This window comes from Schistocerca cancellata, chromosome 9, assembly GCF_023864275.1.
Source record: "Schistocerca cancellata isolate TAMUIC-IGC-003103 chromosome 9, iqSchCanc2.1, whole genome shotgun sequence".
NCBI classification, from domain to species: Eukaryota; Metazoa; Arthropoda; class Insecta; order Orthoptera; family Acrididae; genus Schistocerca; species Schistocerca cancellata.
Genome location: NC_064634.1, coordinates 504,628,084 through 504,653,735, shown reverse-complemented (window position 1 = coordinate 504,653,735; position 25,652 = coordinate 504,628,084). Strand labels below are relative to the sequence as shown.

The following is a 25,652-nucleotide window of genomic DNA, read 5'->3' as shown; positions in this document are numbered from 1 at the left end:
GGAACCAAAATTGTTATATATGGATGAATAATTGAATGAGTAAGAGAGTTTAAATATCTAGGATGCAATTCTGAATTTTTCAAATCAGATGATGTAGAGCCAACACTGATCAGATTCAGACATTCCTGTGGACAGTACAACATACCTTAAAACATAATAACAGAAAGAAACATCGATTAAACTTTACAAAGTAATAGCCTCATCTTTGCTGCTATATACACTCCTGGAAATTGAAATAAGAACACTGTGAATTCATTGTCCCAGGAAGGGGAAACTTTATTGACACATTCCTGGGGTCAGATACATCACATGATCACACTGACAGAACCACAGGCACATAGACACAGGCAACAGAGCATGCACAATGTCGGCACTAGTACAGTGTATATCCACCTTTCGCAGCAATGCAGGCTGCTATCCTCCCATGGAGACGATCGTAGAGATGCTGGATGTAGTCCTGTGGAATGGCTTGCCATGCCATTTCCACCTGGCGCCTCAGTTGGACCAGCGTTCGTGCTGGACGTGCAGACCGCGTGAGACGACGCTTCATCCAGTCCCAAACATGCTCAATGGGGGACAGATCCGGAGATCTTGCTGGCCAGGGTAGTTGACTTACACCTTCTAGAGCACGTTGGGTGGCACGGGATACATGTGGACGTGCATTGTCCTGTTGGAACAGCAAGTTCCCTTGCCGGTCTAGGAATGGTAGAACGATGGGTTCGATGACGGTTTGGATGTACCGTGCACTATTCAGTGTCCCCTCGACGATCACCAGTGGTGTACGGCCAGTGTAGGAGATCGCTCCCCACACCATGATGCCGGGTGTTGGCCCTGTGTGCCTCGGTCGTATGCAGTCCTGATTGTGGCGCTCACCTGCACGGCGCCAAACACGCATACGACCATCATTGGCACCAAGGCAGAAGTGACTCTCATCGCTGAAGACGACACGTCTCCATTCGTCCCTCCATTCACGCCTGTCGCGACACCACTGGAGGCGGGCTGCACGATGTTGGGGCGTGAGTGGAAGACGGCCTAACGGTGTGCGGGACTGTAGCCCAGCTTCATGGAGACGGTTGCGAATGGTCCTCGCCGATACCCCAGGAGCAACAGTGTCCCTAATTTGCTGGGAAGTGGCGGTGCGGTCTCCTACGGCACTGCATAGGATCCTACGGTCTTGGCGCGCATCCGTACGTCGCTGCGGTCCGGTCCCAGGTCGACGGGCACGTGCACCTTCCGCCGACCACTGGCGACAACATCGATGTACTGTGGAGACCTCACGCCCCACGTGTTGAGCAATTCGGCGGTACGTCCACCCGGCCTCCCGCATGCCCACTATACGCCCTCGCTCAAAGTCCGTCAACTGCACATACGGTTCACGTCCACGCTGTCGCGGCATGCTACCAGTGTTAAAGACTGCGATGGAGCTCCGTATGCCACGGCAAACTGGCTGACACTGACGGCGGCGGTGCACAAATGCTGCGCAGCTAGCGCCATTCGACGGCCAACACCGCGGTTCCTGGTGTGTCCGCTGTGCCGTGCGTGTGATCATTGCTTGTACAGCCCTCTTGCAGTGTCTGGAGCAAGTGTGGTGGGTCTGACACACCGGTGTCAATGTGTTCTTTTTTCCATTTCCAGGAGTGTAGTTGTGAATGTTGAACCTAACATCAAATCAGTTACAACAAATCAAAACACTGGAGATGAGGTTCATCTCTTTTGTAACTGGATATTCAAGGACATTCATTATTGGACCATAAAAGAAATACTGACATTAGACAATAGCTAAATGTAGAGGTCATTACAACTGTAGCTCAAAAACATAGACTGAATTAGAAAGACCATTTCTGACATATGTCTAATAATATGATAACTGAAGTTGTAATGCATATAACCTAATAGGGAATTCTGAGTTGGCTCAGACCAAAAGGCCTAATTGTTAAAGATGGCAATATCAAATGGTCATAAGGAAGATTACAGTAGCTTGGATGTTTGTCAGCTGGTATGATGAAGACTATAAATAATCATAATGTATATATAATGAGAGAAAATTCTTGAAGCACCTATCTTCAGGAGGCAAAATTTTTAGTACTGTTGACAGACAAAATCAGGCATGGCTCATTGTTTCCATACTGGGGAAGGCTGTGAGATTTATCGATTGGAACTAACCTAGACCTTGTGCTAAATTACAGATCAGTCCGTCACTACAATCAAGATTTAGATTTCAGCAAGCAGGGGGGAGGGGACAATATCACACTCCAGCCAAATATTTACATGTCTTCTTTCCATTTCATAATCAACTACTGAATAACATCAAAAGCTAACTCCAAGATAAAATCTATATTAAAAGCCATGTTGCAACTGTACTCGGGCTAATTCACTACCTATTTTTCACGTGGCTCATCTGCGAAGGGGGTTGGTAGTGAATGGTTGCATTTGCACCCCTAATACTGAGTCATATATTGGCTAGCCTTTGAACAGCAGTGAACAACCTTGTGCAAAATGAGATACACTATACAAGTTCAGATTGAAACATATTTTAAAAAACACCACTTTTAACTTAGTGGCCATGCATGTTAAAGTTCACAAACAAATCCAATCTGGATCAATAATAATCAGTGCAATTCATACGCATGGTTTATTGTCTCACACCTACACACTTTCACATTGTTCCTTCACAGTTTATTCACATACACTGGCATCCATGCTTACACTCGTGGCACTTTGCCACTCTGAACTTACCACCACAACAGACAAAAACCAAAGACCTGATTTTCCTACTCATATCCCCAGTCCTGAGTCAGGTAACTACAATTTTTATAGGATTTAAATACTTGAACCTAAATACATTATATAATTTTACACACATTTATCACCACATAATTTTATAATTTGTTGCAATTAAAAAACAAAACACTATGCAATGGAACTATGACACTCATCAAAATACAAAACAAGTATTTTCATGTCCATTTTGCATTACACTATTTTCGCTCTGCATTTAATACATAATTTTGTTCTTAAGCACAGAAAATTAAAATCAGAACTAATTTCTGACATGCTATCAGATTTACGTAATTAGGAATAACAACATGTTTTGGCACAGGTTCACCCTCTCCCTTCATTTAATGCCAACTTTGCATGAAATTAGAGACATACAAATACTTGTCTGGCACTACAAAGATCGAAACAGAATGGTGTCTTCATAATAAAATAATGACTTACTTTACAGTTCTTCTAAATATCTTTATGACTTTATGACTTAATTCTACTATGAAACATTTTGACTTAAGTACACCAGCCCAACATTATTTCTGCTGCTGTGCTTTAAATTTAAATTATGAACTACTTGGAAGAGCTCCATATTATCCCCCGTTAGCTTACAATGTTTTGGAGAGATCTTTAATGCAATGTATGTTATCTTCATTGCATGCTTATAGTTTTTGATATTTTCACATCTAAACTTCAGATGTTTAATGTTTTGTGCACTCAAACTGCGGTGTTTGTGAGTTTGTGTGACAGAATAGTGATGTTTCCATGATGACACTAATCTTGTTCTGTGATTGGATGACATGAGCAACCTGAGCAACTGCCATGGAAATGTACATACCATATTTCTCTCATTTACACTTGTGCATTACAAAAATATCAATTTTAAGTGATACAGCACACACAAGCATTCAGCTGCTTTGTACATGTCTCTGTTAGAATTGTGTGTATACCCTCACTTGGATTTACACTGTTTTTGTTTGTGATTCCTGTTTACATTAAATCCAGATGCACCAAGTTCCTTTGCTTTCATCCTAACGAAATGTTCCTAAATTTTACCTGATAAATTGCAGACTTAATTCATATTATATTGTTTTCAAGCTCCTGGTATGCTGCTGTTGTTCAAACAAATGTAAAACTCATTAAACTCATGCAAGATACACTAGCAAAAAGAAACTTGCTAATAATGAACATTACTCGCAGTCAGCGAGTGAGGAAAGTAAACTAATGGGACGTATTCTGCGCAATACATGTATATCGCACACTTTTTTCTCTATTGCTAAGTAGTGATTCTTATGTTACCTTATTCTAGTGCACTCTGGTAAGACATTTGCAAACTTATTCCAGCATCGGATAGAACAGCCAATAGCACAAACAAGAAAACTGTCTAAAACAGTGTCACAAGAATAATACTAAACATTGATTTAAGAAGCATCAAAGCATAATAGAGATATACAGAGACAGGGATTCGATAATGAAATTTCAGCAACTTTGTTCATTCCATTTTGATGTAACCAGTGGAATGTGAAAATTGTGGGACAACCTTAGGCTGAAACACCAGAGCTGTCAGGATGCCCACAAGAGCTACTTCAAGGAAACCACACCCCCAAACCTCTGCTACGTAGAGCTAAGCAGGATTTCAAGGTGCATCCCTAAGTCTAGGTACTACTTGTTCAAAAAAACATCACATGACATCACATATTAACAGTTCCAAAAATGTTGACAGCCATAATTTAAATCTATGTCATTGTACCTCTCTCTCCTTGTTGAGGAGGAGCTATTAATTCTGAAAGCTAGGTGGAGAATGACTTTTACTTTTTTACAAGGAGTACAAAAACATATGTCTGAAACTTGGGGATTTATTCTTGACATTAAAATATTACAAAAATTTCTTACAAACATTGGTCCAAAAATCCTTTCTTAGGAAGGTATGAAAGGATTTATTATTCACAGCATAAAAATGATATCCTTATCAAATGCATTTACATGTATGAAAGAATTTATGTAATGATACATTTACCAAATGCATTTACTTTTACAGAAATTGCTTGAAGTGACCAGATCGTGCCTCTGTGAATTCAGAGAGCCTGCATCCCATGCTTTGCCTTACATAGGGAAAAACACACTCATTTTTCCATATTGGATATGATTCTTCAGAAAATCAACATTGGGTGTGAGAGTTGAATACATTAAGGATATTAAATATCCCCAAAGCAAAAAAAAAAAAATAAGAAGAAAGTCCATCAGATTCAAATCTGGTAATTGCTTAAGACCACACAACTGATCGCCACTGACTGATTCACCTGTTAAGAGACCAGTTATTGAGATACTGATGAACATCTGTGTAAAGTGAGGTCGAGTACCACATTCACTGAAGGACATCTAGAGATACATCGTACAGTGTCTCATGTCTGAAAAACTCCAGACACAGGGTGTTTCAAAAATGACCGGTATATTTGAAACGGCAATAAAAACTAAACGATCAGCGATAGAAATACACCGTTTGTTGCAATATGCTTGGGACAACAGTACATTTTCAGGCGGACAAACTTTCGAAATTACAGTAGTTACAATTTTCAACAACAGATGGCGCTGCAAGTGATGTGAAAGATATAGAAGACAACGCAGTCTGTGGGTGCGCCATTCTGTACGTCGTCTTTCTGCTGTAAGCATGTGCTGTTCACAACGTGCAAACATGGTTTATTCCTTAGAACAGAGGATTTTTCTGGTGTTGGAATTCCACTGCCTAGAACACAGTGTTGTTGCAACAAGATGAAGTTTTCAATGGAGGTTTAATGTAAACAAAGGACCGAAACGCAATACAATAAAGGATCTGTTTGAAAAATTTCAACGGACTGGGAACGTGCCGGATGAACATGCTGGAAAGGTAGGGCAACCGCGTACGGCAACCACAGAGTGCAACGCGCAGCTAGTGCAGCAGGTGATCCGACAGCGGCCTCGGGTTTCCGTTCGCCATGTTGCAGCTGCGGTCCAAATGACGCCAACGTCCACGTATCGTCTCATGTGCCAGAGTTTACACCTCTATCCATACAAAATTCAAACGCAGCAACCCCTCAGCGCCGCTACCATTGCTGCATGAGAGACATTCGCTAACGATATAGTGCACAGGATTGATGACGGCAATATGCATGTGGGCAGCATTTGGTTTACTGACGAAGCTTATTTTTACCTGGACGGCTTCGTCAATAAACAGAACTGGCGCATATGGGGAACCGAAAAGCCCCATGTTGCAGTCCCATCATCCCTGCATCCTCAAAAAGTATTGGTCTGGGCCACCATTTCTTCCAAAGGAATCATTGGCCCAGTTTTCAGATCTGAAACGATTACTGCGTCACGTTATCTGGACATTCTTCGTGAATTTGTGGCGGTACAAACTGCCTTAGACGACACTGCGAACACCTCGTGGTTTATGCAAGATGGTGCCCGGCCACATTGCACGGCCGACGTCTTTAATTTCCTGAATGAATATTTCGATGATCGTGTGATTGCTTTGGGCTATCCGAAACATACAGGAGGCGGTGTGGATTGGCCTCCCTATTCGCCAGACATGAACCCCTGTGACTTCTTTCTGTGGGGACACTTGAAAGACCAGGTGTACCGCCAGAATCCAGAAACAATTGAACAGCTGAAGCAGTACATCTCATCTGCATGTGAAGCCATTCCGCCAGACACGTTGTCAAAGGTTTCGGGTAATTTCATTCAGAGACTACGCCATATTATTGCTACACATGGTGGATATGTGGAAAATATTGTACTATAGAGTTTCCCAGACCGCAGCACCATCTGTTGTTGAAAATTGTAACTACTGTAATTTTGAAAGTTTGTCTGCCTGAAAATGTACTGTTGTCCCAAGCATATTGCAACAAACGGTGTATTTCTATCGCTGCTCGTTTAGTTTTTATTGCCGTTTCAAATATACCGGTCATTTTTGAAACACCCTGTATATTTGTCTACTAAGATGTTGCAGAAATAAATAGGGGCTGATGGTTATGAATCATTCTACTGAACATGTTGAGGCTGAACCCCAGGTAATGTCTGCCTTGACACATGCCCAGATATGACTCTTATGATGTCCGAAGATCCCATCATGTGGAAAGCCAGCCTTGTCAGGAACAAGGTACATGCTAAGAACTGCAGAGAAGCAGCACAGTGCTCTAACGTCTGTTGACAGGAAGTAATTCTTGGCTGAAAGTATGCCTCATTTAATCCTTGCAGTTGTTAGAGGTGATACAAGTACAAAAGATTTTCATACAAAATGTTTGTGATCATCATGTGATTAATGCCTTCCTGTCTCACAAGTCTCCTTGTACTACTTGGAGATTCATCAACAGTACAATGAACCTATTCTTCAATCTCAGGTATTCATACATTGTGTGATCTGCTAGTCTCCCACCATATGCAACTCTCTCTTCAAATGAGCCTGCATCTTGCAAGTGGTGGTGCATTTGTACAAAGGTTCCTGCACGATGTAACTGCCTCCCGGGGTAACTTTCAGCATAAAGTTGGCATACTGTGTCTGCATTGCTGTCTGCTAGACCATATATGTAGTGCATAACTATCATTTCAAACACTGAACACATCATTGTAATGGAGCTTACTTTAAAACAGAACAAACAACAATCAGACAAAATATAACAAATGCCATGACCAACTGTAAACAAGAAAGTGAGTAAAAATTCAAATATGAGGTAAACTAGACAACCAGAGGTCACTACAGGGAATTCCTAATGTACCTCTCCAAAGCAGGATTTTCAGACCCCATTCATATGAATTTTTTGTAATGTTTTGGTGTCAAGAATAAATCCCTAAATTTTTTGAGATGTGTTTTTGTACATCCTGTATGTATCTATTGGCAGTGCAAAATGTATTGTCTCCTGGAAGTGTGAACTGCTAGCAGTCCTGTTCCACAATTTATTAGTTTTCTTGATTGAATTTTCCTTTTGCATAATAATCCCATTGTAACAAATTACACAATTTTATAGGAGAGATAAGAATAAATGTGTTTTTCCCTTAGGGATGGCGTGTGTGTTACTATGGTGCTGGAATAGTTGGCATCATTATTGCAATACTGACTGGTCTGACACTGCGGGAACCTGAAAGGCAGGCAATCGGCGAAGAGAATACAGTAGCTGTTAATGCTGATGGTGAGCAGGTGAAGAAGAAGGGTGCGTGGCGCGTAATGCTGGAGCCACGGGTCATTTTGCTCTGCCTTGCTGCGTCCATCAGGCACACAGGTATGTACTAACATCAGCTTTTCAGGATACCACTGTTCATGTCAGTGTTTTAAGTTACAGACCATGAGCTGCCAGATTTTCTGCAACATTGAGGAAGGCTCATAGTAGAGGGCAAGCTTGAGGTTTTAGTGGAGACCTGCCCTCCATTCTGAATGATAACACAAGGAATGTAAAATGGCAACTGAATTTTTGCAAATCCTCCCATCTCTTCTCAAATGAGGAAGGAAGGAGAAGCTAGCATAATTTGCAAGATGGCTCTAACAGCCATGTTGTAGAATTATATCAGTAGCTCTTTATATGTTTTTTGAACATTTGTACACATATCCTTTTTGAGTACAGGGTTACTCATAAGTACCACTGGACTTTCAGAAGATGATAGTGCAAAAACTAAATGCACACAATACAGCAAAATATCACAGAATAATCCATAAAAGTTTTTAAGGCTTATTACAGGTGCTCAATAATGGCACCTTTTGTGATTTGTTAAATGTCAATACAATAGTCAGACTCTCGCCGTACACATCCCGAGCCACCGTCAATATTGGAGACTGCATTAACTATCCTCTCTTGCAACTTTTCCAGATTAAGAATGTGTCAGACAGTTGACTTCAGTATCTCTAGTTCTCTGCTCATCCCTCATCGGTTTCTTTGGGCTTCTCAGAAGTAATCCCAGAAGACACCCCAGCTTCTCTGCTGATAGGACTAACAGACCTATTTTCTTAGTACCACACCAGCAGCCACTCTCATGGAATGTGTTGTATCACCTGTGGGTTGTTTTGTGCATTGAAACTTTTACTGATACTCAGTGTGAAATCATCACTGAACTGTTACAATTGACTCACATTTAGTTAACTTGAGGATACAAAATACATTTACATTGCATTAGATACCATATTTCAAAATGCTGACATTACGGGAACCTGACAGATAGGTTGTCATTGAAGAGAACACAGCAGCTGTGAATTCTGACAGTGAGAGGGCAAAAAGGCAAACTGTGTGGAGGCTGATGCTGGAGCCACGGATCATTCTGCTTTTTCCGGCCACATCAATCAGGTACACATCTTTGTGGCACACTCTGCAGCCACACTATGAAACATATTATGAAGTGAAACTTTGAGAGGTGGTCAGTGCACTGTTTTATGTCCAGTAGTTTTAGTACAGTCATCTTTTGAAATCCTAGAGGTAGTTATGAATAAAATTATGAATGCCCCTGTATTTTATTACTAATGTGTTATTTCGATTACTTAATTTTTATGTAACTTATATCCCATTTCATAACTATTCACATACATAGAGTATTGTCAGTGTTGAAAGTACCAAGTCAGTAAGTCACAGTAAAATATTGGCACCATGCAGACATCAAACCCAAGTTTTTATTTGTAGTCTGTCACACCAATAAGAAATATTGCAAATAACTTGAATCTATATCACATGAAATATATTTCTTGTTGTTCCAAAGAAATAATAATGGTTTGAGTAAGCCAGGAAAAGATATTAAAGGACAAAACACTGATAGTGTATGATGATGACGGTCAGTTTGTGGGGCACTCAACTGTGAGGTCATCAGCGCCTGTACAAAGTCCCAATCTTTCCGCAATCCAATCTGTCCACTCGCACAAATGATTATGATGATGAAATGATGACAACACAAACACCCAGTCCCTGGGCAGAGAAAACCCCCAACCCGGCTCGGAGTCAAACCTGGGACCCCATGATCCAGAGGCATCAATGCTGGCCACTAGACCACGAGTTACCGAAGACTGATAGTGTAGATACATATTTGAAATTACAAGGAGCAAGCAAAAAGTTTCTGTCTGAGGGTGTTGCTGCAGCATATATGCAATGTAGCATGACTCTGATGTGGGTATATAAGCAGCAGCATGTAGGAAAGAGATCAGTGTGCCATTTCCGTCTTTCCAATGTGCGTGCAGTAAATGTGGAAATATGAACTATGACAATGTAATACCAAATGTGCCCAACAGATGTTAATCTTTTCCTGTCTGCCAAAGCACAAACTCCAGTAAATATCCATTGTGAAATGAAGAATCTGTATGGGGCAGTGTGCTGGTGTGCTGACTTATAAGAAATATTGGGGAGGCCCATACGGGGCGGTCTTGCCTTGGGAAATTTTCTAAATTTTAGATGAGAAATAGTGAGTTTTAAAGTTTTTTAAGCATTTTAGAGTCACATGATCAACATTAGAACCCCAAAAACTGGACTCTCAATAACTCGACACTCCGGGAACCTTGACAAGCCTGACACATTTTTTGGCTTTGAAGAAAGGAACAAAACATAAATACACATGGTATTTTTGTAAAAAGCTAATTTAATTTACAGTAATAATCATGCTTATAGACTACTACAGAGCAGTGAATATAAAGCTCTGAAGATACTGAAATTATATTTAAGTATATCCTAAACTATCATTAAAAGCATAAAACATAAAATGTTGCTGTCACACAGTAATAGCCCTTTGATTAATAAGTGAAATAGCTAATTTAAGCTTACTTTGAATAAGGCTCAGGGTTCATTAAATAAAAACAACATCTCAAAGTTAATTCTTTAATATAGCTAATAAAGTTAATACAGTATGCCTAATACTTACAGTCAAAAAGTATATAAATAGCGGGTTTTAATCGGGTCTTACACCCTAAAAATATTTAAGTATTTGAAAATAACTTATACAGTACTATAGTAATATAATAATAGAGTAATAAACTAGTACTAATATTTCAAAACTGAAAATTTAACATTATATATGTATTTAATTCTCTATTTTATAAAGATTTTTAATATTTCTCTACTGCCATTATTAGGGCTAGAGTGTCTTTAGAAAGTTGCAAATGTAGACTGTCTGACTGGATTACTGAACATGAAGTCGTTGATGGCAGGTCAGATATCCAATTCATCTCAAACATCTCGATGGGCACGAAGAACCGGCAAGTTGTTCAATCACTTCTGTCCCATTGTTGATCAGAGATATGACTTCAGATGTCTAAGAGCACTGAATGACTGTTCTGCTGTTGCTGTCATGATTGGAACTACTTGGAGAAGCTTCATTCACTTAACTACTTCACATAACACATCTCCAACTGCAGGCTCTTGTATAATGTACTTTCTTACATCATGCATGTATTTTAAGACCAATTGTTGTTTTTTATTAGCAGCTAACATATTCAAGTGTAAGTGCAGTCTCTCAATGTCTAGGTCATTTTTGAAAACCTCAGTTGATTTTTCCAAATTTGTTTGACTTCTGTTTACTAAAAGCACAGCACTCTTGTTCAACTGCAATGACATGTGTGAGTCCAGTTGAAGCAAACCACTCAGTAATGCAAGATTGCACCATTTCACAGACGTCAATGTAAATAGTTTTGTAGTATTCCTTTGGGGTTTTAAAAGTGTGTGGTGAGCTGGCTTTGTTGTTTTCATACCTCTTTTGTATACTTCGATTCTGAGGAATACGTAAAAATAAATAAGTCTTGAATTGTAACATTGACTCAAGGTAGCTTGCTCATTTGTAACATGCCTCTGTTTTGTCCTCTGCAGAAAATGTTTCAAAAAACTCTAGAAGTTCTTCAAAGTTTTTCAATATTGTCAAGATATTAGAAGCTCGCATAGTCCATCAAGTTGGGCAAAGGGGTCGTAGACCAGTTTGGTCGTTGGCTCTCTCACAGCGTATGCTTCTGAATAGTCCCATCCTTTTGTTGGATTCCCTTACAGTGTTTATTAAGTTCTTGGCTAAAGCCATAATATCCCTCATAGATGTAAGATGGTGGAGACTGTCTAAAACTGCCAAGTCTAAACTGTGAACAGTGCAGTGCACATAATGTGCTTTTGGTTGTAAATCCAAAATTAACTTTTTTAGTCCTTTGAACTTACCTCTCATATTCAAGGCACTATCATAGCACTGTCCTCTTAAGTTATCCATTGACAAATCAGGATGAGCAAAAACGTCTTTTAAAATACTAAACAGAGTTTGTGATTCAGTGTTGGGGGTCTCGTATAAGCCAATAAAGTCTTTGTTGATGATTAAGGAATCATCGACAGTACAAATGCAAAATGACATTTGTTTGTGAATCGAAGAATCACTTGTTTCATCAACCATAATAGGAAAATGTTCAGTCTTCTTGACTGAAGCCAATACCTTTCTCAACACTGACTTTCCTAGTAGAACCAATCTTTAAACTTCTTTCAGAGTTCCAACAACTGAAAAAAATTTGAGTTTACATCTTCACACCCTCTAGTTGCTAGTCATTGTCAGCATAGAAATTTCATGGTAGTAAAAATTGTCTCAAGAGCTAAACGGCCTTTCTTCATATCACTATCTAACTGTTCATTCAATTGGGAGGCCACACTTTAGTTAGTGATAGAATTTAGTTTCAGAACACCTTCTTTATCTGTAAATGTATTTTTATGAAGACAGAATTTTTCCAAAGCCTTTTTCCAGTTAGAAAACCCTACAAAAGTAAATGCATCATCTTTTCTTGAAGAAAATTGTAATAGATTTTTAGCATCTGCCTCTTGGCAGGTTTTGCAAAAAACTTTTTTCGTAGAGGCTTCATATTCTAGTCATGTACATTTGATCAACCAAAACTGAAATGATCTTTCCTTACCGGATTGTCCAGGTTTCGGTTGTGAATGGTTCTCGCCTGAAGACGATGAAACAATTGACAACACAATAATTGTTGGAGGTTGACTTGCAGTATCAACTTCCAAGTGCGCCTTTTTGGTAACAAATTTATTCATTGCAAACTTAATTCACAATACACTAAGAGACTAAAGTAAATGAATAAAATATAGTCATATAAAATAGTCCACTGGACACTGAAGTCGAAACACTAAACAGGTCTGCAGCATGCACTGAATGAAACTATCCACACTGAATGACTGCAACAGCAGGGTGGGCTTTATATAGCCGCGGCATCATACTGTCTCAAAGCGTCAAGGCGACATGAGGCAGCGGGTTCCAGGCACTTCTGCTCCAGTCCTTTTGATGCACTGGCCCACCAGTGCCAGACTTTACCCAAAGGTTCACGCACCGGGACAAATTCTAAGTGTGCCCACAGCACCGTAACACTGTCTAGGTTCACACTACTCGTTTTCAGTTAACCCGTTTACTGCTGTAATAATTATGTGTTTTAACTTGTTACTGAATGTATTTTAAAAGGTACCTATCGCCAAACAAGGAAAATAAAAAATTCCAACATTATTTTGTGATTTTACGAAGCATAATATAATAATAATTTTCTTTAATTATTGGGAGGGGAGGGGGGGGGGCTTTGCCCGCCCAAAACGAATTTTTGAGGGGTCTCTGCCCCTCTCAGGCCCTATGGAGTCAGCGCCTGTGACAGTGTGTCTTTCACAAACCATTATTGTGAATTTATTTATTTATTTAGCGTATGGCTCATAACATCACAGTAAAAATTACAGAAACAACACGATTAAAAAAAAAATCACATATGTATAAACAGAGCAATAAATAACAGTTTGTATATAAGGACACCGCCAATTGTAAAGTTACACTCACAGAAGACCAGTCACAAGCAGACGTCCAGCTTAGATAGTAAATAGTCGATTGCCTCTTGGGTCGCCATTAGGAAATCTTGTGGGTCACCCTCGTATGCCCTTAGTGGGCATTCCTGCACGATGTGTTTGACCGTCTGTCTCTCAGCGCCACAGTCGCAAGCAGCCGAAGGAAGTTTACCCCATCTGTGTAAGGAGTCGGCACATCTCCCACAGTTGGTTCTGATGCGATTAAGAGTTGACCAAACTTTGCGAGGGCAATCAAATCCTTTTGGTTTACTAAAGATGCATGGCATACTGTGGCAGTTTACTACTGTTCTGCTCTCCCATTCCTCTTTCCATCGGTCATTTATTTTGAAGTTGGTTTGGTGCAGAGCCTGTGCGGTCTTTAGTGGAGGATTCCTAGACCGGAGTCGGTTTCCTTGGATTATTGTGAAATTCTACTGCTTCACAATAACGCCTGTCCCCACATCACAAATCTCATAACACAAAAGTTACACCAACTCAAGTGGACAACACTTGAGCTGCCGCCTTATAATCCTGATCCCTCCCCATGTGATTATCACACCTTCAGTCCCATAAAAAGGGCACCAAAGGGTCGATGATTGCCATCAGTTGTGGATGTGCAGCACACAGTTCCAGACTTCTTCATGTGACAGGACACAAGAGTGTTACAAAAAAGGTATTTTCAACCTTGTGTATCAGGTGGGGTTATTGCCTCAGTGCTCAAGGCAGTTTTACCTGATTGACATACTGATTCCACACTGCACAATCTTTGAATGGAAACTTTTTGATCACCCACGTATCTTCTTGTTTAAATAGATATGAACTGGAAGATTATCGTAATGTTAGTATTACATTCAGATGGCTTTGTATATCACAGCTTCTTTTTCTGTTTTGATTTGGGTATATTGAGAGTCATGTTACAAAGATATATTCCCTTTTTGCCTTGTGGCATAATTTACAGCTGAAAAGAAGCATTTGATCTATTTATGCATGATAAATGAGACATGAGACTGTAGTACCTTATTAATTGACAAATGTCATGGAGTATATTCAGATCAGTATTTTTTACATGTTCTGTTGTTTGTGGTGTATGATACATTTCAGATACACTAAGCAGTACAATTTGTTGAGTGCAGGTGCAAGAACAATTTTCAAAATGTCTCTAGTGTCCCAGTTAAAAGTTCAGGAAGGAGATCAGTGTGCATGTTCAAAATTTTTCAACATGTTGACCACATCTAAGACAGAGATTTTAAAAAAAGCATATATACTGAAAATAAGATGAGCCCAATTCTTAGCTGTTTCATTTATGTGGACAGTTACGCCATCACTAAAAATGAGATATGCAGCAATTCTTTTTTTCTTTGTGGCTTCCAGAATTCTCAAAGCACAATATATATGTTTGATATATGAAGTGTGGCTATAAAACAACAGGACTATTGGCGTAAAACATTTTATTTCAAGAACATACATATTTAGTTATTGTCACCTTCAGTATACTGTCCCTCTATCCCTACAATGCTACATGCAAATTTTCTGTTGATGGAAACAGTGCCAGAAGTTTTCCTCTGTGAGCTGCTTGGTGATGCATGCCACTTTTTCTTCCACTGCTTCAACAGACTGAAATCTTTTTCCTTTTAACCCTTTGGTGGGTGCACCTTTCATACTTCCATGAGTGGGCTCATTGTGGCTTTTGCACCACAATTAGTTTTACATTTTTAACCTAAGCAAAAATAATCATCCCATCAGTAATAAATAGGTAAAATGCATCAATTTCTTTTTCCACGATTTCAGCACTTGCTTTTGGACCTGGCAAAACTTTTAGGAAGTTCTTGGCCTTGGTTTTAGGAGAAGAATGAAGTGGTTCACTTATCCAAATAGTTTCTTTGGCTTTTCCTAGATAAAATCGATAATCCTCTGTTTGTAGTCTCCCCTCTTCAACCAGGTGGTCATCTGTTTCCTCTGTTGCTTGTTCGGAGTCACTGCTGTTGTTTTCTTCTTCAATAACTTCCTCTTCTGACTCAGATTCACATGAATCTGGCAATTCTTGAACTACTTATTCTGACAATTCTTGCAGTACTTTCTCATAGTCTTCAGGACGTACAGTTAGACGATGCCTGTCAAATGCCTTCTTTTTCTCCATTTCTACACTTTTATGAAACCTAATGAAACACATGTTTTTGTAAGAGTAATATATTGTAGCAAATCAATATCCAAGACTGTAAAAAGTAATGAAAATTGCATATGGGAACTTTGATTTGATTTGAATATTCATCATATACTAATATAAAAGAAAGATTGCCTCGAGACAAAAGGAAAAACACAAGTATAGAAAATACTTACATCACAAGGCGTGTAGCAGCAAACACGCCATGAACGCAACACTCATGTTTCAAACAACAGTAATGACCAAACTGCTGAAAGCATGAATAGTGCAAATGTAGTAAGAGGTGACATCCGTTGAGAACAACAAATATGTATTTGGACGTGGACGCAACTGTAACACTATCTGTGATACTAACAGAAAACTAAATCTTGCAGCTATTTGCCGCAAGTGCGCCCACTGAAGGGTTAATGAAGATTTGTTCTTGCAGAATAGATAACAGTCACTAGCTGCTAGGTCAAGCAAACAAGGTAGGTGGTCTAACACTGGTATGTTGTACGTTGCTAAAAATCTATTCACAGACAATGTGGCATCAGCCAGTGTGTTGTTTTCATGCAGAATCTGTCGCTTGTTATTTTACAATTTTGTTTTTTTCCATATTTTCTCAATGGAGTTGTGCAAGAACTTCAAGACGGTAATGTCGATTAATAGTATGAGCTTCAGGAATGCAGAGGAGATACACAATTCTATGAATATAAAAAAAATCATTATTGCTTTGAATCTTGATTTGCTGATACAAGCTTTTCTTGTTCTGGTGAAGTTTAGCCCTACCAATGCATGAAATGGCACTTAGTTTCTGGATCATAAGTGGGAGAAAGAAAAAAAAAGAAGGAAAAAAAGGAAGTTTGTCTTGTGTTATCACTCTTTCCAATAAATTGGATTTATTTTCAGTGGCATTCAAAGAGTCAGTACAGACATTTTTGTGAGCTTCTTTTTATTTGATCATGAGAATTTTTGGCACCAGTTTTGCACACACTTTTCTCATTTTCAATTTTTTATGTAAAATATGCTTATGCATTCTTTGTCAATTCTGACAGTTTCAGCAATTGATTGAATACTCAGTTAATGGTCAAATTGAATCAGATTACCTACTTTTTCAATATTTTCATCCATTTTTTATGTTGAAGAAGGGCATCCCAGGCACGAGTCATCTTCATCACCTTCTCAGCATCTTGGAACACTTGAACCACTCAAAAACCTATGTAGGTGGTAAACAGTCTTCACCATACACTTCTTTTAGTAAAAAATGGGTTTCATTATCAGATTTTCCAAGTTTAATGTGAAACTTCATGACAGTTTGTTCTCTTTTATTGCACTTATCATTTTCCCAACAAAACAAAAAACAGCTCTTACACAAACGAAGGTCACTGCCACACTGATGTGTCTACAGACATCAGAGATGCCACATTCAACTGAGAAGGCTTCACACTTCTTGCTTCACAGCTGTGGGTCATTCATCTTTGGTGCATGCATGACAGAATCAGTCTTGTTATTTTATAGCCACACCTTGTAGTCTTCCCGTTTAAATTCCTGTAAAATTTTAATTATGTACAGTTTCATTTTTGGCTTCATTTTGTGAACACACCAAACCATTGTTTGTGGCAACTGCAGCTCTTTACTGGCTTCATATGCTAATTTCTTTAGACTATGTTGAAGCAAAAGGCAAATTCTTTCGATGTTTTATGCTGATACCTGTGACTGACTGGTACTTCTTCCATTTGCACAAACATTCTATTTCTTTAAATTGCTGATGCCATCTGCAAGTGATGCTGGTATTTGAAGGTGCTTGACTCCATTACTGAAAAAAATATTCTCAGTGCTTTCATGACAGAACAACAATTTTTACATTCTAGCACTTATAGAACTTTTCACTTGTGCCTTACTGTACATGCACTGGATTCCAGTTTGCCAAACTTGCACAAGAGTAAAAAATTTTCTACTTCCTTTTACATTCTGATGATGTTTGGTTTGTGGGGCGCTCAACTGCGCGGTTATCAGCGCCCGTACAATTACCCAATCTTTGCTCAGTCCAATTTCGCCACTTTCCTGGATGATGATGAAATGATGAGGACAACACAAACACCCAGTCATCTCGAGGCAGGTGAAAATCCCTGACCCCACCAGGAATCGAACCCGGGACCCCGTGCTCGGGAAGCGAGAACGCTACCGCGAGACCACGAGCGGCGGACGCTTTTACATTCTCTGTTATCGGTGTATCACTATGCATTAAACAGTTATAGTTACCTGTAATCAATATATTCATTTTTAATTGCCCTGTACACTGAAAAATTACCATTACTGCTAATGTATTCACACAGAAGTATGGGACTTGCGTCTAATTTACTCCATATATGTTTTTATTTGCATTAGAAGAAAAACAGCTAGAAATTATCTAATACTTAAAACAAATTATTTATGTAACTTTACACTGCCCATTATCAGTTGCCTATATACTGATGAAGTCAAAATTTATGTAATTTAGACATTATAATTTCACAGAAATCCCTTAGTATAAAAATGCTCTTCAGTTGTAGAAGGAGTGGATAATTAGGTATCCTGTTAATTTGCTTTTGAATATCTCAGGGTTTTCAGTGTCCTGTTTGATGTTATGGAGAGAGAGAGAGAGGGGGGGGCGGAAGGGAGGGAGGGAGAGAGGGAGAGGGAGAGAGTGAGAGAGAGAGAGAGAGAGAGAGAGAGAGAGAACACTTGTTTCACATGTTGTAATTAAATGAAATTTCTTGTTTCAGGTGGCATGTGCTTTGCTTACAACTGTGATCTGTACTATGAAACATATTTTCCGGATTATGACCTTGGGTGGTGGCTGTTTGCGGTCACCATTGTCATAGGCAGTATTGGTGTTGTTGTTGGAGGCGTTGTTTCTGACAAATTTGTAGCCAAAATGGGCATCAGGTCCCGTGTTGCTGTTCTGTCTATCAGCCAGGTAAATACCTTGTGTAAAACATTCAGGATACTGGTATATTGGATTTAATATGTTAGCAGATAGTGAATGTCAACAAGAAGCATTTAAATATTGACTAGGTGCTTATACATGCATTCACAATTATGATAGCAGATAGTGAATGTCAACAAGAACCATTTAAATATTGACTAGGTGCTTATACATGCATTCACACAAAGAACCAAGCACTGAGGAAAAAAATTATAATAGCAACAAGTCGTCAGTGTGTTTACAGCAATTAGTCGATAATGTTTTGTGTGAGATATCTCAATCAGAGGAATAGAAGTTGTCTAACTACAATTATCTCTGTGGGAGTACTGCTGTTGCACTACCCATAGCAGGCAAAGAAAACTGTTGCAGATACCTTGTATTACTGTCTGGGCACTTCAAACTGAAAGGGTTATTGGTGAATAGGAAGTATATATTTCTATTGCATGTGGTGGTTTTCCTCCTCACACAGCTGTTTCAAAACTCAGATGGGCCCAAATCCATCCAACATAAATCTGATTGAAGAACCAGCTATGTTAATGTCATATTCCTTATTTGAGTGCTTGGTTTGATAAATTCCTCACATTTGTTTTTAATTGTCTGTGTAATAATAAGTCTCCTCCTCGATCCAAGGTTTGGAGATACAAATAATATACCAAATGTAAGCATTCATTCTGAGGCGTGGTTACATTAAAACACATTCACATTGAAAAGTGCAGTCAGACTCAGTCAGCCGACATCAATGGCACACTACTTCTCCATTACTGATGGTGTCCAGAGCAGCCCCCACCTGTATCCACTGCAGTGGCATGTGGAGACTGCTTCACATGGGATTCGATCCACTGCCCTCCGGCAGCAGTCCGATGGTGGTTTACCCCAAAGCACCATGTCCCATAGGGCCATAGAGAACTCAGTACTGGCAGCAGCAGGCACTGACGGAAAGTCGGCAGTGCAGTGGCACTGGGCCTTGCAGTGGACTCAGAGCAGGCGGCGACAGGCGCAGCCCGGCCTCGAACCCGAGGTTGTTGCCGATGACACCCAGTCGTCTCACTTTCCGGTGTGGCCCTGCCATCATGGTGGTGCTGCTGAACCTCAGTGAAGGAAGTGTCTCTGCTACAAAATTCTGACATTTATATTGCTTCGAGGCACATTTGTATCACTAAAACTTGGCACCTAGTCACTTCACATATGTGCTACGGTTATTATTGCTGGGCAGTGCAGTTGCCTGCTGAGTGCAGTGACTGTGGTTACAGCCTGGAGCTGCAAATGTGATACTTCACATGACTTTCTCATTGATTCTTATTACTTTTGCTAAGAGATTGGGTACTGACACTACAATGTGTTACAGACATGAATGGCTTAAATTATGTATGTTAGAGCTGACAGCTAATAAACGCATTGCTGTTGAACAAGAACATAACTAAACATTATTTTTATAATCAGAATTTTAATGAAAACAAAATGAAAACAATTATTATTTTCTAGTAACAAATTATTTTCTTCATTTTTGCACCTTTACAGCTTACAACCTAACTGTCATAGATGCAAAATTTAATAAGCGTGATATTGGTTGCAGCTCATTTCAACACCAGGTGCATATGGCAGTGTTTACTTTACCCCAACTTGGGCACTTATAACTCTTGGACTTTCATATTTCTTTGGTAAGTTAGACCAAAATCACCAGTTTTAACTACCTTTAGAATATAGAAAAGTATATTATCTAAAATATTTCTCATTTATATCTATTTCTTATGCATTCACAATGTGCAGTTCCACACACACACACACACACACACACACACACACACACACACACACACACACACACACACACACACTCTTTCCTAGACAAAGACACTCATTTTACAACCTGATGGAAATGAGTAATGGTGATAACTGTGAACTTGGAATAATGGAAAACTATGGGGAGATGGCAGGAACATTGGGGAAAAAAATACAGGTGGATAACACATTAGTGCAAAAGGGGAGGTGCCTGCTACCTACACAGTAAGCGAGCTGACAGGAGCAACACTTGTTGAAAACTGTGCAGAGTGAAGCAAAAACATAGCAGAGGGTATCACTTGTAACTGATAATAATAATTTTTCATGGTTCATGAGAGATTTCATGTTAATGTAATAGAAGAAGTGCATTATACATAGTGTATTTGTCTGCACTGAAATAAAACAATTCTTTTTGTTCACAGCTGAGATGTGGTTCGGAATTGTATTTGCCATACTGGTAGAGATAGTTCCATTGTCTGTGCGGTCTACAACAGTGGGAGTATTTCTCTTTGTCATGAACAATATTGGAGGAAATCTCCCAATACTCGTGGAACCAGTTACCAAAGCCATTGGTTTCAGAGAGTCTCTGTACATTTTCTATGCTGGAGCATACCTTTTAAGTGAGTATATACTCCCATGCAGTGTGAGATACTGAATAAAATATTATAATTTGCTTCTCACTTCCTTCAAGCAAAAAAATATTATTTCTCATTTTGATTTGTGGACTTGTAAACACATTATTTCATTGCTTTAGACCACTGTAGTAGCATTTGTAAATTTAGGGAAAGCTTTGGACATTGTTGGCTGACAAACACTCTTTGAAATTATGAAGATAGCAGGCATAGAATTCAAGGAGTGAAAGTTAATTTACAAGTTGTACAGAAACAAGACTGCAGTTATAAGAGTAGAGGGACATGAGGGGGAAGATCTAGTTGAGAAGGGAGTGAGACAAGGTTGTAGCCTCTGTGTCATGTTATTCAGTTTGCACATTGAGCAAGCAGTAAAGGAAACTGAAGAGAAATTTGTGAAGGGAATTAAAGTTCAGGAAGAAAAATTAAGCTTTGTTTACAAATGACAATGTAATTCTGTCAGAGAAGGCAGACTTGGATCACTTGAACAGAACAGATAGTATCCTAAAGAGAGAGTATAAGATGATTATCAAGAAAAGTAAAACAGGGATAGTGGAATGTAGTCTGATCAAATTGAGTGATGTTGACAGAATCGGGTTAGGGAATGAGACAGTAACAGTAGTCAGTAGGTTTTGTTATTTGGCAGCAAAACAACTGATAATGGCCAAAGCAGAGGGGATATAAAATGCAGAATGACAATAGCAAGAAAAGCATTTCTGAGAAACCAACGGGTGAATACAGAAAGCATTTCAAATGGGAAATGGGAGTAGGTTTCAGTAGTTATGCAGAGATGAAGAGGCTTGCGTGGGATAGACTAGTGTGAAGAGCTGCATCAGATCAGTCTTCGGACTGAGAAACTACAACAACAAGAGAAACATACTCAAATTAGGAACAACTGTTATTAGCTTATAAGTAAATTACCAAAGAGTGAAGTGATATAAATAGGAATATAGCTGCAGTGTGACTTTGTATAATATGGAGAGAAAGAGAGAGAGAGAGAGTACATAGGCTTTTATCATTTTTAAAGAGATCAGTTATTTCAGTTTAATTGATTCAACAGTAAGTTCGTGGTGAAACTATATATATATTGTAAAAAATAACTGAAACCTTTTTGTCATGTTTCACATAATTATTTTTGGGATGTGAGTTTATATACGAGTAAACAACTGATTTGGTTATTTGTTGGAAAATAGGCTTACATCTGAAAACCTAGGCCATATGAAAGGTAATTTTTGTGAAACGAGGCAAAATAATATTTCATATAGTTTACCAGGTATCCCATTAGTTTCATTGTGGCACTTTTATCACCATTGTTAACAGTGTGTCATGCAATTTGTCAGTTTCTCCAAAAAGGTGACTTTGAATCTCCTAGCCAGTAAATCTGAATCACAAAATAAATACTGATATATTCTATTACATAACACCAATGTGTTCTCAGGTTCATTGATGTTCTTCTTCACAATGTTCCTGATGGGAGGCCCACCCCCTGAGAAGGAGCCAGCAGATATGGGCCACGAGAATGCCGGGTTCACAATGGAGAAGATGGCAAATGGGAGCAGTGCCTCGAGTGGCAATGGCGTTGCCAGGCCATCCGCCCCTCATGATACCAGTAGGCTGTGAAGAGTGGTGCCACAACTGAGGAGAACACAGTAACGCTGATGTCTTTCACAAGTGTGCCAGTTCTGAAGGAATTGGTACACCAGTATCAGTGTGGCGCTTGTCAGGGGCAACTGTATTCGTGTTTTGTGCCCTCAAAAGTTGAGTGGCTGGCAATGGCACTTTTCTTGCCCCCATAGAAACAAACAATAAATTATATGGTTCACTTTATGTGTGCAGTTACAGAATTTGCAATTGCTGCATCTCCACAACAAGAGGAAAACAAAGATTGCTGTTGCTTACAGGAATATTTTATTGCAGAAGAGTAGTAACCAAAACTGTCTGCTTAGACAAGAGGTCCACAAAAATATTTCACTGAAATGATGTATGGCATTGTAAATATTTTCATATGTTCAGACATGAAGCCACAGGGTCAGTAGTTTATTAGTTGTACCATATGTCATCATCACTATCATCATCATCATCATCAAGTTCCTTACAACAAAGTGTGCTATATGAAAGTCCTTGGTGGAATATAAATAATGGAAGGAGTAAAGTCAACAACCCACCACATATATGAGGTGTTGAGTGGTTGGCAGGCATGTGAAAAAGACTGTAATGTCACCAAGGTTTGAGACAATGTCCTCTTTCACAGTTAAGTAGTAAAAATAGATATACATAGACACATAAATCTGAGCCCAGTTGAGCTGCAATGCCAGCACAATATAGCTGACAAGGTCAATACAGCAATGAAAGTTTATACCTATTGAAACTAGTGATCTGCCGCAGCTTTGAATGGATAGACCTGTAAGTATCTACAGCTGGACAACTTAAATTGTATACACGAATCTTCCTTGTGAATCAGTTTACCTATTAGTGAAAAAAATTGTATCAAAATCCCTAAGATCTTGAGATGCGGCTTCACACAGACAGAAAAATGTGGCATGGGAGTTTAATTTATAATATTTAGTGATTCGTATATGTACACATATGAGTGTTTTGTACTTGAGGATGATTTTCAAATACTGGGTATTGTTTCTAGTCTTGTTTATGTCCCTGTCAACCACTTGGTGCCTCAACTATTCAGTTATTTACATTGAAGTATGTTAGAATTTATACATGGAGCTACAAATTCTGAAACATTGTGGTGTTATGACAAACTATTCACATTGATCTGTTTTTTGGTAACAAGTTCACATTATACACTGGCTTGTTACTGGAAGTTTTCCTTCACCTGGAAATTTTCATGTTATGACATGATGTAGAAACATGTGAAGAGTGTGGTGATAGCTGAAACTATCTTCAAAATATATATTTAAACAGAAGTGATTAAGTCTATATTTCCATTTTCTCAAACAAATTTTCCCTCTGTACTCCTCCTTGGAAGGCTCACTGTTTCATCTTTATCCTAGTCCATTTGTAACTTATACAGGAAGTAATGAATTCAAATATAATTTTTAGAAAGAGCATGCCATATGCAACAGACATCAAACTTGTTGGGAATAAAACTTGGTTGTAAAGTAGAATACATTACAAGTAAAGAAATAAAGTTTTGTTCTGCCCTATCCTTTTCTCAAGTCAATTTATCAAATTCTTATGTGGGACTTATGTTAGATGATTTCCCAAAGTGATATTACAAACCATTTAATACTGGAACTTAAACATATTCATGTACTGTTCTGTATTGTTACTGGAATTTGTGTAGCAGATTGGTACAGTGAACAGTCTGATATAATTAATTTTTGTATAATGTAGTATGTAAAATTATTTAAATAAATAATAAGAATACTATTTAAAGTAATGTTTCTTTAATGAAAATTATGAGCCATAGAAAAAATTTCAATCCCTCAGAACTACACCCATTGATTGCAGTCATTATGTACAATATCAGGCCTGAGTGACCTGAAACACATCAGGTACTGCACATGTTGTTGTTGAAGCAGGTAAGAGTATCATGACTTGTTAATGCAAAAACGCACCTCAGAAATGAGGTGAGTACAGATAAACAATTTGTAATATTTCCAGAGTCAACATTAAGATGAACTTTTCCAAATTTCATTCAAAACTTAAGAAAATTTTAAAAAGAAAATTGAAATAATTCTGTGGGGATGACTTACTTCTCTTTTTGGGTGGGGTGGGGTGAGACTACTGTGTTTCGTGGCTAATAATATTTTGTGAAGTACAGGTATCCTATGCAAGCACACAGGCATCCACCCATCCACCATGTTCTGTAGGTTCCATCACAAAGACGAATCTTCAGGGATGTGGATGAACCAATGTATACATTAACAAAAGACACAGAAATCATTGAGACTTAATCTGTCCACTGTATTAAGAATCCACTGTGACTATTATGCTTAATGCTATTAACACCTATGTCATCTAAATTTAACCAAGTAAATTAGGAAGGAAGCTGCTACTTTGAAACACATTGCTGCCTTCTCAGTTTTTCTGTACAACTATTGTATGTGTACTGTATATCTGCTGTTAGTGGCTTAACAATCCACTTGGTAGAATAGTATCTTTCAAAGAAAATATTTGCTTGCATCTGTAAATACTGGCTCCTAATTGCACTACATTACTATTTGGCAAGAAGTTACCAAAACTGAATCTAGATATTCAAATAACTTGTAAATGGGGTAGCTAAACAGCAGTAATTTAAATTTCCTTTTCAGTTGGCAGGGATTCCTAATTTCCTTACATTCAATGGGACCTTGTTGAATATTATCTCACCAGAGCACACACCTCCGTTGTGGACCCCAGGCAGCTAGGCCAAGTCTATGTGAAAATTATTTTTGTGTGTTGAGGTGTGACTCTGTAATTCACAGTCCACTTGAACTTGATTTTTATAACCAACAAAAACCATTAAATCAGGAGTAACAACAATTTGGATCCTGAGCCATGTCGTGGCATGAGGAACACAGTTCTCAGCCTGACTACTGCACACCTTCCCCAATGCCACGGCACAATGTCTGCGCAGGAGGAGGGGG

At 38.8% G+C, this 25,652-nt stretch overlaps 1 protein-coding gene across 2 annotated transcripts in view; it reads left to right on the top strand.

Annotated features, from left to right (window-relative positions):
- The window catches only part of LOC126100558 (D-xylose transporter), a 384,842-nt gene extending 360,383 nt beyond the window's left edge, over positions 1 to 24,459 (top strand). For both annotated transcript variants that reach the window (XM_049911177.1, XM_049911176.1), the window contains exons 6-10: positions 7,799 to 8,018; positions 18,456 to 18,649; positions 20,232 to 20,316; positions 20,860 to 21,057; positions 22,505 to 24,459. In XM_049911177.1, coding sequence (XP_049767134.1) covers positions 7,799 to 8,018; positions 18,456 to 18,649; positions 20,232 to 20,316; positions 20,860 to 21,057; positions 22,505 to 22,686 — 879 coding nt within the window. In that variant the 3' untranslated portion in view covers positions 22,687 to 24,459. The remainder of the gene's footprint in view (positions 1 to 7,798; positions 8,019 to 18,455; positions 18,650 to 20,231; positions 20,317 to 20,859; positions 21,058 to 22,504) is intronic.
- The last annotated feature ends 1,193 nt before the right edge of the window (positions 24,460 to 25,652 follow it).